The sequence below is a fragment of the Panthera uncia genome (genome assembly GCF_023721935.1).
Source record: "Panthera uncia isolate 11264 chromosome C1 unlocalized genomic scaffold, Puncia_PCG_1.0 HiC_scaffold_4, whole genome shotgun sequence".
Taxonomy (NCBI): Eukaryota; Metazoa; Chordata; class Mammalia; order Carnivora; family Felidae; genus Panthera; species Panthera uncia.
Genome location: NW_026057585.1, coordinates 40,507,266 through 40,521,754, shown reverse-complemented (window position 1 = coordinate 40,521,754; position 14,489 = coordinate 40,507,266). Strand labels below are relative to the sequence as shown.

At 34.1% G+C, this 14,489-nt stretch overlaps 1 protein-coding gene across 3 annotated transcripts in view; it reads left to right on the top strand.

The window, feature by feature from the left end:
* DNAJB4 (DnaJ heat shock protein family (Hsp40) member B4) overlaps positions 1-14,475 on the top strand; it is a 42,839-nt gene extending 28,364 nt beyond the window's left edge. For all 3 annotated transcript variants that reach the window (XM_049616964.1, XM_049616965.1, XM_049616966.1), the window contains exon 2: positions 11,332-14,475. In XM_049616964.1, the coding sequence (XP_049472921.1) occupies positions 11,363-11,680 (318 nt within the window). In that variant the 5' untranslated portion in view covers positions 11,332-11,362 and the 3' untranslated portion in view covers positions 11,681-14,475. The remainder of the gene's footprint in view (positions 1-11,331) is intronic.
* The last annotated feature ends 14 nt before the right edge of the window (positions 14,476-14,489 follow it).

Below are 14,489 nucleotides of genomic sequence, written 5' to 3'. Positions count from 1 at the left end.
TTTTCTGAAAGCATTATACCTTTTTAAAAGTATACCTAGGGGTGCCTGGGTTGTTCAGTCAGTTGAGGTCAGACTTTGGCTCAAGTCATGATCTCACAGTTAGTGAGTTCGAGCCCCTTATAGGGCTCTGTGCTGTCAGTACAGAGCCTGCTTTGGATCCTCTGATCCCCTTTCTCTCTCTCTGCCCCTCCCTGACTTGTTCTCTCTCTCTCTCTCTCTCTCTCTCTCAAAAACAAACATTAAAAACAAAAGTATAATGACGAGACTTGATCCTTTTCCTCTACCTATCTTAGTGCCAAATTTTTGGTATAATTCTTAAAACATAGCTGAACAGAAGTCTTTCCTGACCATCCTGGCTAAAGTAACGTTTCTCCATCAACCCCTGTCTTAGTAACATTGAAATATTTTCTTTAAAGCACTTCAAACTATCTGAAATTATATCACTTCTTTATTAACTTGTTTCTTGGTTTTCTTCTCTCACTAGAATATGAATTGAATGAAAGCAAGGATGTTCTCTATCTAGTTTATAGCACATAGTAAGCACTCAGTAAATATTTGCAAATGAGATACTTTATTTATGGAGAATGTTCACTATAATAACATCCATCTTTTAAAACAAGTTTTAGAGTATTCATCAAATACTATAAAATGTGCACTCAAATGCTATTGACTGCCTAATTCCAAATACGAGTCCAAATTACTGTAATTACCTAAGGAAGGACATTTTATAGTCAAGAAAAAAGTAGGATTTCTAGAACAATTTAAATAGGGTGTAATGTCTTAAAGACATTTGCCTTAAGCTTATTATTCTGTCTTATAGCCTAGATGGAGCAAGAAATGAATGTCTTCAGTATTTTTCTATTTTTTTCCCTAAAGATAAATTTGCATTTGTAGCCATGATAAAATTTTTAGGGATTGTAACTTATGCTCAAAGTCTGAAATCTTTTCACAGAAATGAAAATTTAGCATCTGAGTTCCAAATTTACAATCAAGCAATTTGCTGTAAGAAATAAATGATAATTTCAACAAGAATTCTCAGGTTTAAAGGCATTTTAGGAAAATATAACATGTAAAGGTTAAATATGTATCCAATTACTACATGGTCAGTAGTTTGATTATATGAAATTATTTAGATATCTAAAAGCAGACCAAGTAATAGAACAGACGCAGTACTCTTTAAGTGTATGTTAATATTAGAACAATGTCTACTCTAATTTTAAGAATAAATATCATAACTATTAGATTGCTAGCTAGAGAAAAGCTCTTTGACATCTTATCACTAGTTTTAATATCAGATGTGTATGCATATATGGAAAACAGATGAGAAAGCACATGGAAGTGTTTTGATAAACTATATTGTATAAATGTTATTATAGGGAAGACATAGAACAGTTACTGTTTTTGACACTAAGAAACTAAAATTCAGAAAGAAAACTCTGAAAAGGGAACATGGTAAAGGGCATGACCTTAGAGGATGCCTGAGTCCTGTGGAGGTGACTCTAGTTATTTTCATACTTTATAACAAGTAAAACTTCCTGAATAAAGGGAGATCTCCAAGTGGTAGCAAAATGGTTTGTATAGTTTAAACTAATGAAAACAGTTTATATGGATATGTCATCACATACATATTAGTGCTTCCCAATGTGTATTATCTAATTCTCACAATAACCTTTGTGACTTAGGAATTCAGAGAAATTAAATGATGTGCCTAAATAACTCACTTATTAAGTGACAGAGCTGAGGTTAGAAAGCATTTAAATTCTTAGGTCTTTATTCTTTAGACATTTGTAGCCCCCCTTATGCTAGTCCACTAACAGAAATTGAAGATTCAATTTGGCAACTTCCAAATTAGTATGATTGAGGTATATGAGGCATTGACAGAAACTAAAACTGGAAAGATCTTCTGGCCCTAAAATCAAAGATACATATTTTAAGGGGCACCTGCCTGGCTTAGTCAGTAGAGCGTGCTTGACTCTTGATCTCTGGTTTGTGAGTTCAAGCACCATGCTGGGTGTAGAGATGACTTAAAAAAAAACAAACATTTTTAAGAATATAAATATTGCACTTTTTTCCATTTTTAAAAAAAATAAAGTAGATTTTATTTTTTTAGAGCAGTTTGAGGTTCACAGCAAAATTGAGTGGAAGGTACAGAGATTTCCCATAAACCTCCACATATGCACAATTCCCCCTCCCCCATTATCAACATCTCCCACTAGATGGAATATTTATTCACAACTGGTGAACTTCTAGTGACAAATCACTATTACCCAGAGTTCATAATTTACATTAGGGTTCACTTTTGGTGTTGTATATTCTATGATTTTGGACAAATGTAAAATGACATGTGCCCACCATTTCAGTATCATACAGAGTAGTTTCACTGCCCTAAAAATGCTCTGTATTCTACCTATTTATCCTTCCCTTTCCACTAACTCCTGCCAATCACTGATTTTTTTTTTACTGTGTCCATAGTTTTGCCTTTTCCAGAATGTCATATATAGCCTTTTCAGGCTGGTTTCTTTCATTTAGTAATATGCACTTACGGTTCCTCCAGTGTCTTTTCACGGCTTGGTAGCTCATTTCTTTTTAGTGCTTAATAATATTCCATTGTCTGAATGACCACAGTTTATCACATTCACCCACTGGAAGACATCTTGGCTGCTTCCAAGTTTGGGCAATTACAAATAAGGCTTCTGTAAACATCCATGTGCAGGTTTTTGGGTAGATCTAGGTTTTGAGTTTCTTTGAGTAAATACCAAGGAGCATGATTGCAGGATTGAATGATAAGTGTATATTTCGTTTTTTTAAGAAACCGTCAAATTATCTTCTAGAATGTACTATTATTTTGCAGTACTACCAACAATGAATGAGAATTCCTATTACTCTATATCTTTGCCAACATTTGGTGTTGCCAGTGTTCTGAATTTTGGCCATTCTTCTAGGTGTGTTGTGATGTCTTTGTTTATTTTCACTTCACTGATGACTTTTGATATGTAGCATCTTTTCATATGCTTATTTGCCATCTGCTAGTCTCCTTTAGTGAGGTTTCTTTTAAGGTTTTTGGCCCATTTTTTTTATAAATTTTTTTTATGGAAAATTTTTTTCAATGTTTATTTATTTTTGAGAGACAGAGCATGAGTGGGGAAGGGGCAGAGAGAGAGGGAGACACAGAATTTGAAACAGGCTCCAGTGCTGACAGCTGTGTGTCAGCAATCTGTGCTGACAGCTCAGAGCCTGACTTGGGGCTCAAAGGCATGAATGTGAGATCATGACCTGAACCGAAGTTGGACATCTAACCAACTGAGCCACCCAGATGCCCCCTTTCAAAAAAATTTTTTTAATGTTTATTTATTTTGAGAGGGAAGGAGAGAGAGAGAGAGAGGGAACACAGAGAGAGAGCCGGGGAGGAGGAGATAGAGAGGGAGAGAGAGAATCCTAAGTGCTAACAGTGCAGAGCTCCATGGGGGGCTCATACTTACTAACTCTGAGATCATGTCTTGAGCCAAGGTCAAGAGCCAGATGCTTAACTGACTGAGCCACCTAGGCACCCCTGGCCCATTAAAAAAAAAAACCACACAAACGTTTATTTATGTATTTTGAGAGAGAAACAGAGAGAGGGAGGGAGGGGCAGAGAGCACGAGAGAGAATCCCAAGCAGGCTCCACGCTGTCAGTGCAGAGCCCGAGACGGGGCTCAAACTCATGTACCATGAGAACATGACCTGAGCTGAAATCAAGAGTCAGACGCTCAACCGACTGAGCCATCTGGGCGCCCCTCTTTGGCCCATTTTTGTAATTGGGTTGTTTGTTTTCCTGTTGTTGAGATTTAAGAGTTCTTTATATATTTTGGATAATAGTCTTTTATCAGATATGTCTTTTGAAATATTTTCTCCTAGTCTGTGGCTTGTTTTCTCATTTGCTTGACAATGTCTTTCTCAGCAGAAAATTGTAATTTTAATGTAGTCCAGCTTAACAGTTTTCTCTTTCATGAACTGTGCCTTTGGTATTTTATTTAAATCATTGCCAAACCCAAGGTCATCTAGATTTTTGTCATATGTTCTAGTATAGTTTTGCATTTTTACACTTAGGTCTGTGATCCATTTTGAGTTAATTCTTGTAAAAGGTTTAAGGTCTGTGTCTAGATTCATTCCTTTGCAAGTGGATGTCCAGTTGTTCCAGCACTGTTGGTTGAAAAGACTATTTTTTTCCTCCATTGTATTGCCTTTGCTCTTTTGTCAAAGATCAGTTGACTATATTTATACATCTCTATTTCTGGACTCTCTATTCTGTTCTATTGGTCTATTTGCCTGTTCTTTCACCAATACCAGTCTGGATTACTATGTTTGAAATACAGTCAAGGTATTTGAAATTTGCATTTGAAATACAAGTGTATGTATTTGAAATACTATGAATGCTACCTATGTGAAGATTTAATGATTGTAAATTTTAGTGAAGTCAAGATGAATAAGTAACAAGTATTAACTGGAGCATTTGGAAAGAGCCATTTATTCTTAGTTGGACAGCTGTTGTGTGTGTGGATGCATACACTTGTAAATAAAGACATTTTATTATCCCTATGGTGTAGTAATTATTTTGTAGGAAAAAGTCCTTCTAGTTGATACGATGAGATCATTGTTATCACAATAGTACTCAATACTTCCATAGTCCTCATTATGTGCCAGTCACATTTAAGTGCATCACACATTTATCTCATTTAATCCTCACAACAGCCCTATGAAGTAGATATTAATGTTAATCCCATTTGACAGATAAGGAAACTGAGGCATAGTAAAGTTAAGTCCAAGGCTCCACAGCTGGAGTCATGTTGTCAGGACTCTAACCCTGGCAGTCTGGCTCTAAAATCTGTGCTTTTAACCAGTACACAATCAATATTCCCTGGCGCCACCCTAGCAAATTTTATAACTACTATTCAACTCTCTTTTTTTAAAAAAAAATGCTTATTTATTTTGAGAGAGAGAAGAGAGAGAGTGAGCAGGGAAGGGGTAGAGAGAGAATCCCAAGCAGGCGCTGCACTGTCAGCACAGAGTCTGACACGGGGCTCTATCTCATGACCCTGAGATCACGACCTGAGACAAAATCAGAAACCCACTGAGCCAACCAGGTGCCCCACCACTATTTAACTATCTAAAGTACTGTGAGGACAAGTGTAAAAGAGCCTCAGTCTGTTTATTCTTGGATAAGAAGTATTAGGGAATGGAAGTCACAACTTACTAAAATTAATCACTTGATGAGAAATTTCTGAACTAAATGTACCTACCCATTTATGAATTAAATATCGACAGAAAAAGTTTTCAACAGGAGCATTGGTAAAATATTAGAAGTCGTTTGCCTTCAAGTATTTAAGTGATGATCTGAATTTTAATAATAATTTCTTCTGAGACTCTAGAAGGCATGCTGTCTTTCTTTGTACTAATGTATTATAAACTGGGAAATGATTTGTGAATTGGAGAAAAAAGCTTTTTTATTGTATATTAATAAAGCCAAAGTAGAAGGTGAAGATGGCATCAGTTGAATGACTAGTTAGGTACTTTTAGGATTTTTAGTGTGTGATTCAAGTGCTATCTTTAGCTCTGATATCTAAACATATTTAATATTTGAAACTGATTATACAATCAAAAATAATTTCTGTAAAAATAATTTATCTATAGTTACTATGAAAGCATAATATCCCAAATAAGGAATCTTTGTTAAAGTTATTGAAAAAATATGTATAATGTCATTAGAATTTTTACTGAATTCTGGCCCATGTCTCCCTAAAATAGAGTGGCACACTTCCTCCAAATAAATAATTGGGCCCAAAACCATTAAACCATGTTTTAAAAAAAAAAAAAAACAAAAAACTTTGATAAATAAAATAATAACTACACTTAAGTTTTCTGACTTGGTTGAAAAAATTAAAATCTCTTAAAATACATTATCTTTACTTCAGTTAGAGATGAACCACCCCTATTCCAGCATGAGAACTTAATCTTGTAAACTATAAACATTAAGGAGAAGAATCTTTGTAATATTAATTAATTAATTAATTAATTTACTTACTTATTTTTAAAGTAAGCTCTATACCCAATATGGGGCTTGAACTCATGATCCCAAGATCAAGAGTTACAAGTTTTATCAAATGAGCCAGCCAGGTGCCCCTGTAATTTTCTTTTAATAAACAGAAGAGAATTGTGTTTTCATGGAATAATCACATTAATGTTTGATTAGTAAAAATTTTAAAATACATATACTAATTTTATGTCTTTATTAAAAATATAGTAGCCTTAAAGAAATTTAAGGGAAAAAAGTGTATGTTTTATTAACTCTGGTTCTTGTTACCCAACTTTCTGCCATACACATATATATGTATAAAATCAAATAAGCAAGGATCTATGTGATTTTTAAACAGTATTTCAAATAGACTATTATGTAGTTTTTTGGCTGTGTTTTTATTTTTATTTTTATTATTTATCTTTTTTAATGTTTATTTATTTTTGAGGGAGACAGAGACAGAATGCGAGTGGGTTAAGGGCAGAGAGAGAGGGAGACACAGAATCGGAAGCAGGCTCCAGGCTCTGAGCTGTCAGCACAGAGCCTGATGCGGGGCTCAAACTCATGAGCTGTGAGATCATGACCTGAGCCGAAGTCGGACGCTCAACCGACTGAGCCACCCAAGTGCCCCTGTTTTTATTTTTACTTTAAAAAATAGTGGGGCGCCTGGGTGGCTCAGTCGGTTGGGCAACCGACTTCGGCTCAGGTCATGATCTCGCGGTCCGTGAGTTCGAGCCCCGCATCGGGCTCTGTGCTGACAGCTCAGAGCCTGAAGCCTGTTTCAGATTCTGTGTCTCCCTCTCTCTCTGACCTTCCCCCATTCATGCTCTGTCTCTCTCTGTCTCTAAAATGAATAAACGTTAAAAAAAAAAAAAAATTAAAAATAAATAAATAAATAAATAAATAAAAATAAAAAATAGTAAAAGAACCTTGTTCACATCTCAGCTCCATTATCCCTAAAGGCTGCCCCTACTTTTTCCCTTACATACTCTATTTCTGTCATGATCATTATTTACAGGGATGACAATTGGTCACCCACCCTGATTAAAAAAATCATACAAACAAAACACCCTAATCTCATAGATGAAATAAAACTTAGATGAAAAAATTTTAATGTAAAGTGATTGTGTAATGGATTTTTAACTCCTAAGTGGTAGAGGAGATAGCTCAGTCTGAAAAAAGTAAATGTAACGAGTAAAATTTCTCTAAAATACTATGCAGTTTAATGACTATATTAATCTATTACCCTATTACATCTAGTGCAATGAGTTTATTGGTATGTTCATAGTTTTTTTCTGTGAATTATTTTTAAGGACAAATTTCCAGGTTATGGTATTTATAGGGATTTAAATTTATTTTTTTATTTTTTTTAATGTTTATTTATTTTTGAGAGGGAGGGAGAGAGAGAGAGAGAGAAAGAGAGAGAGAGCATGAAGGGGGAGGGATGGCAGAGAGAGAGGAGACACAGAAGCCGAAGCAGGCTCCAGGGTCTGAGCTGTCAGCACAGAGCCCGACGTGGGGCTCAAACTCTTGAACCATGAGATCATGACCTGAACCAAAGTCAGAAGCTTAACCGACTGAGCCACCCAGGTGCCCCTTAAAATTGTTAATACTTGTTCCCAAATGATTTTTAAAATTATATTTATTATTTATTTTTTTAATGGATAAATGGGTGTTTATTGTTACCAATTTTGAACTGTCCATTTACATCATACATACTTTTTTGTATTTCTCGCTGTTTTAGTTTCCTAGGGCTGCTAAAACAAATTGTCACAAGGTAAACATCTTAAAACAACAAAAATTTATTCTTACACTTTTGGCAGCTAAACCAAGATGTGGGTAGGGCCACGCTCCTTCCAAGGGTTCTGAGAGAGAATCCTAGGACAGTAGTATAGAGTTATACATTTCAGGAATAACTTTCCTGTTATGAGTGTTTCTCATTCTTTAAAAAAAAATGTAGTGGATTTTAGCTCTTAAAAAAAAAAGGGATGTTTTTCCTCAGTAGCCTGAGTGTGCTGTTTTTTTTCCCCCCCTCTGGGCCTACCTAATTTCCTAGGCTCCATGGTGCTTTTTTCTGCTCACTTGACATTGAAGCAATGGAGGAATAGTCAGGCTCACCTGGCTATGGGTATGAGTTGGCCTTGACCCCTCAACTGCCCACTGATGCTGCCATATTTATCTTCTTTATTGCAGTATAGTTGAACACACAATATTACATTAGTTTCAAGTGTATAACACAGTGATTCAGCAACTCTATAGGTTATGCTGTGCTCACCACAAGTGTAGCTACCGTCTGTCACCATACAGTGCTATTACAATACCATTGACTATATTCCCTATGCTATACCTTTCATCCCTGTGACTTATTCATTCCCGTATATAGTATCTTTATCCATTCATCCATGAATGGACACTTAGGTTGCTTTCATGTCTCGGCTATTGTAAATAATGCTGTTGTGAATGTGTGGGTGCATATATCTTTTTGAATTAGTGTTTCTGTTTCCTTGGGGTAAAATACCCAGTAGTGGAATTACTGGATCCTGTGGTATTTCTATTTTTAAATTTTTGAGCAAGCTCCACAGTCTTTTTTACAATGGTTGCTCCAATGTACGTTTCCACTAACAGTGCATGAGGGTTCTCTTTTCTTCACATCCTCACCAACATTTGTTATTTTTTGTCTTTTTGATACTATCCATTCTGACTGGTGTGAGATAATATCTCACTGTGGTTTTGATTTGCATTTCCCTGATGATTAGTGATGCCAAACATCTTTTCATGTGTCTGTTGGCATTGTTCCCAAATGTTTGAAAGAATTATTTACAGTACTCATTTTACCAAAACCTAGCTAGATTGTTTTATTATTTAAAATCTTCAAATTATAACTGCTTATTTAATAACTTGAAATTTCACAGTTGAGATGAATTCTTGCTTTTCAGGTTTACCACTATGGTTCTTTTTTGTGTGTATGATATTTGAAGAAATATAAAAATCCTTTATCATCCTTCTCTACATGTAGAAAGTCAGATTTGTTTCCATTTGTTAATAGGTAATGCATTTCTTTGAAATGTGAAAGCTCTAGTCTTGGGTTCTAAAGTCATTTAATATGCCAAGTCCTGGTAATATTTCTACCTATCTGAAAATGATTAAATCAGATAAGAATCTATTTTTTTCTTTCCTCCCAGCATTACCTACCAGAACAATTCAGGCTTTTCACAGATAGTAATGTCAGTGTTCCTTTGGTAATGAGTATTTTAAAGGAATTCTTTTGGAAATTAATTCTAGAAAAGGTGATTTTTATTATATTTTTACTCTTACTGTAGATGCTGTACTTCTACAGGACTTCAGCTTGCAATTTTTTTTAAGTAGGAGTTTTAAGTTGACTTTGGATATTAGCATTTTCCCCTAAGGTTTTTGGATTTGAATGTTAACCTTTTGACATTGAGTATTCCTTGATGGAACTAAAAAATTTGCTTGAATGGCTGACAAATCTTTGTAATCTGTAAATAAGCTAGAAAGATGCTATTCGTTTCTAATACCAAAGTATTTTTAAAGGAGAGAGTTTTGAAAAACAGGAAATCCTAGCTGTCAAAGTAAAAAGATGAATGTTCTGAAAGAATTGCTGAATCATTAATGTAAAACTGCTTGGCATATAGATAGAGTAGGTGTTCCCATATCTTTAAAGGTTAACATGTGATTGTTACCTTTTCACTATACTCTAAACATATATGTACATTTACTTTTCCTTTAAATGTTCTTTGTTTTCTTCCAAGTTTACAGATTTAAGGTATCCCATAGGGCTGTGTGCAGTTCTTTTGACATTTTCTTATTAATCCATCTTTCCATTATATTAGAAATGGGAACATCTTTGAAAAGATGACAAAACAATAGGAGATAAAAGATGAGTAATATAGATTGAAAATATTTCTCATAAATATACAAAATATATACAAAAAAGCAGATATCAAAAGGGTATGTAAATGATATGACATAAACTTTGTTAACAAAAAAACAAATACAAAACTATAAATATCATAAATATAAATATAATATAAATATTCATAGGAAAAAATGACTACAAGGAAATATACTTAGCAGGAATTACATAAAGTGGTATGATAGGGAGGTTTTTATTTTATTCTTTTTTCTTTCTGTGTTTTCCAAAACCTTCAGCAATGAGTATTGATAATCATAATTAGGGAAATGTGTTTTTAAAAGCAAAAATATTTCTCATATCGCTGCCCTGTAAATAGCATATGCAGATTTTAAGATGATCCAGTTAAGGTCTTATAAGAAACGTGAGTATTTACTGTCTGTAACCTGATACTTTTCTTCTATCTTTCCTGCAGCACAAAAATTCTTTAAATAGTGACCCTAAGAATTGGGCGGAGACAGAGGTGGGGGGAGTGGGATCTCATTCTGTTTTTGCTAAAGTAGCTAAAATCAGATAAGAAGCTTTCACAAATATTTAGTTTGCCAGAACTACTAACTCTTGTATATTACAGAAAACTAGTTAAAACCACTAACTAAGATAATATTTAAGTCCTTGACTGCTTTTGATGTTTATGATATCCTTTTACAATGTGAAATTGGTATGTTGACCTCCTGGCATTTCTGATTGATAGACCCCAGGAATTCTGAAAATGACACAAATTATCTGAAAATGTTAATTGAAACAAACCATATTTTAGCATTGTGTATCTTATATTTGGATAACTTGAAATTGAAATTAAAATACCTAAAATCAGTTCAAGGATACCTTTAAATTTGTATAATGCCTTTAATTTATTTTAACATAGGATGCCTATTGGCTATAATTATTTTGTTTTTTTTCTCCTACAATAGAGTAAATAAAAACGTAGTTATGATATTCTGTGCTGAAATATTGGGTTCTTAATCCACTTAGCTTCTTAAAAAGGAAATAAAAATGGTAGAGCCAGAAGGAAAATGAATAGTTAATCGTGGAGGAGGAGAAAACCTAGCTCTGTACTTTGACTAGAGGCAGCTGGGGAAGTGACGTCCTGTAGCATTTGCTGTTCTAGAAAGTACAGAGACACGTAGTGAAAATGGGAGGATCTAGAAGGAGGCTGTCTCCTGTGTAGTGTATATTTATCTGTAAGTAAGCCTTTGGGGAAGGAATTAAATAGAGACGCTGCTTGCTTGCTGCCTTAAGACAGCGAAGCTGAATTGCTGATTTGCTTTAACTTTTAAAATACCCAGCTTGGTTTATTTTTCTTGGAATCGTTGTATTGCTAAGACTGGGGACGCTGTTTTCTTTCACAAAGAGAAATCTAAGTTCATTTCAAGGCATTCGAAATGGGGAAAGACTATTATTACATTTTGGGAATTGAAAAAGGAGCTTCAGATGAAGATATTAAAAAAGCTTACCGAAAACAAGCACTCAAATTTCATCCGGACAAGAACAAATCTCCTCAAGCAGAGGAAAAATTTAAAGAGGTCGCAGAAGCTTATGAAGTATTGAGTGATCCTAAAAAGAGAGAAATATATGATCAGTTTGGGGAGGAAGGTAAGTATTCTGTGTATATCTTTAAGTCTCTCCAGCTCTGTCTCTCTTTCTCCCCCGCTTTCAGCTTTCTGGTCATAATTAAATTAAATCATCAGGCATCAAAGTAGAAAGACAAATAGATAAAAGCAAGATTTCATCTTTGATCATATGAATAAATATTATTACATAGCTGTGAATGAAATGTATTTGCTTGCCCTTTTTTTGGAATTTTGTAATATATATATTCTACCAGTAGATTTATGTTAACATTGTATATTTGAAAAGAAACCTTAAATTCCCTTGCCCATTAATGAATTGTGTCAAAGTCTTATGCAACCTGTTTTGTTTTCTAATGAATTTTCTGCCAGAACCAATAAAGATCCTTCAGTCATTTAAAATTTTAACATTGGCAGTTCACATTCTGGGTAGTTTATATTTTATTCGCAAAAACTAGAGAAGTTTTTTGCCTTTCTGATAGCAATTTAGTTTAGATGGAACAAGACAGAATCGTCTCCCTGAGAAGCAGAAGGCCCAGGCATTCAGCTGTAGTTGTTTTTGGCATTCCGCCTGGAGAGGAAAGAATTTTCCTGATGTCATAAAATACCAGAACAAGTTTTTAGCTTAATTGTAAACAGTAAGTGTGTGCCAAGAAACTGAGATCTCAGAAATACAATTTTTGACCTAAAATGGCCACCTAGTTAGAACAATTATTGATTTACTTTTAGGTAACATTATTTCTTTTGAAATTTTACTATCTAGGTATTGAGGAAAGCGTGACAACTTCCCTTTCCTCTCCCTGCCATACTTTTGTTTCTTGCACTGTGAGATCAGAAACTAGTTGAATACAGTAAACAGGGGTTATTTAAGATTATCCTTTTATCATTCTGGATTTTAAATTAAATTTGTCCATCATCTCCATATAAATGTAGCTATGAAGACTATTTTAAATTGCTAATTAACAGCAACAACAAAAACACTTTAATTCCTATAGGTTCTGGGATTTTTAACATTTCAAATCAGGACCACGTTATTTCATTATTTTTTTTCCTCCCAAAATGTTCTCTTTTAAATCATTGTAGTTATGAAAACTTTTTTGTTATTTCTTTGTCTCCTTTATTGCATTTAACGTAAAATTTTCCTAATTAGAAATATACCCTAAAATACAGTGAAGCACTAACTCATTAAAAAAAAAAAAAAAATTTATATAAGCAGCGTGATTGTGTAGAAACTTTTTTCTTTTTGTTTTGTTTTGTTTTTCTTTTTGATCTGAGTTGCCTTAAATTGCAGTTTCTGTTGTTGGTGATGAGGACCTGCAGTGTCAGGCTCTTACAAGATAAATATTGAAAAAGGCAAATAATGGCCAGTTCAATTCTGCTTATTCCTTATGGCCATACTAATCAAAATACGATTTGGTTCATCTCAAAAGCTAACCAGGATTGTGAGATACTTATAATATACTCTTTCTGAAGAAGTTATTTGTGATTTTGTAAAGGAATTCACAAACATGAAGCAACACTATACATTCCCAAGAAAAAGCAGATATCCACTGCTTAACCCACATCTCCCTGATGGCTCAAGTTTGTTTATGACGAAGCCATAGAATTCAGTGTATACTAAGGATATTTATCTCCAGAATTTTCAAGTCATCCAATGAGACATTTTTCTTGGCTTAATATTACCTCTTAATAGTGTTTCTCTTCAGTAGTATTTCTCTAGTTTGATTTTTACTGGTCATCATCACAGTGAGTGAATTTTTAAAGAACAAAAGCAGTATCATCTCTGTACCCTGAATCTTTTTTTGTTCTTGATTCAGATAATTGCCATAAACAATAAAGGTAATAGAGAGGGGAGAATAAATTTTTTAAAGCATTGAAATATATTCAGAAATATCATTCTCTAGTTAGGAGTTATTTGAAAATACAGTTAAATGAAAGTTATTTGATGATTTTTTCAAAAGTATTCTTCCTTTACAGAAAAGCATTATATTTATTTGCTCTTTATTCAGAATAGCTCATTTATTCTTTGAAAAAATCCCTTTTAGGTATACTGTTTAAATGTGGGAAAACATTTTTTCTCTTTGCCTTTCATTGGTCAGTTTGTATCTGCAGGCCTGGTTCCATAGCTCTATGTGTTTCTTCAGTAGTAACAAAACACTGAATGTTAGGACTCTGGAGCTGTTAGTAATTTATATGATATACTTGTTTTCCCCAGTTATTATACTCGCTGTCAAGGTCTAGGACAGTGGGAACAGGAACCATGAACTGAGAAGTATATGAATTGAACATGCTAAATTTATATATTTAGAGACTAAGAGAACCAGTGATCCAATTTATTCATGTTTTGAAAATCTCTAATATCCACAGTTTTAAATGCTGGGTTTTAAAATTTTTGGACAAAACTAAAGATGTTTTAAATTTACCGTATGACCCAGCAGTTCTGCTCGTAGGAATCTGTAAAGAGAAATGAAAACATAGGTCCACAAAAAGATATGTACATGAATGTTCATAGCAGCATTAGTTGTAATGGCCCCAAACTGGGAACAATTTAAAAGTACTATCATTAACTGAATGGATAAACCAAATGTGATATATATGTATGTGTGTACATACACACGGACACACTGGTATACTACTTAGCATTAAAAAGATTGATTTAATGAAACATGCTATAACATGGATGAACCTCAAAAACTATGCTAGATAAAGAAGTCAGATGTCAGAGGCTACATATGCTATGATTCCATTTATTGAAATGCATGGAAGAGGCACATTTATAGAGAAAGCAAGTGTATCAATGGGTTGCCTAGTGCTAGAAGTGGGAGCAGGGATCAGCTACAAATAGAAAGTAGAGAACTGGTTAGGTTGATGGAAATGATCTATACCTGGATTGTGATGATGGCTGCACAACTCTACAACTTTACTAAAATCACTGATTTAT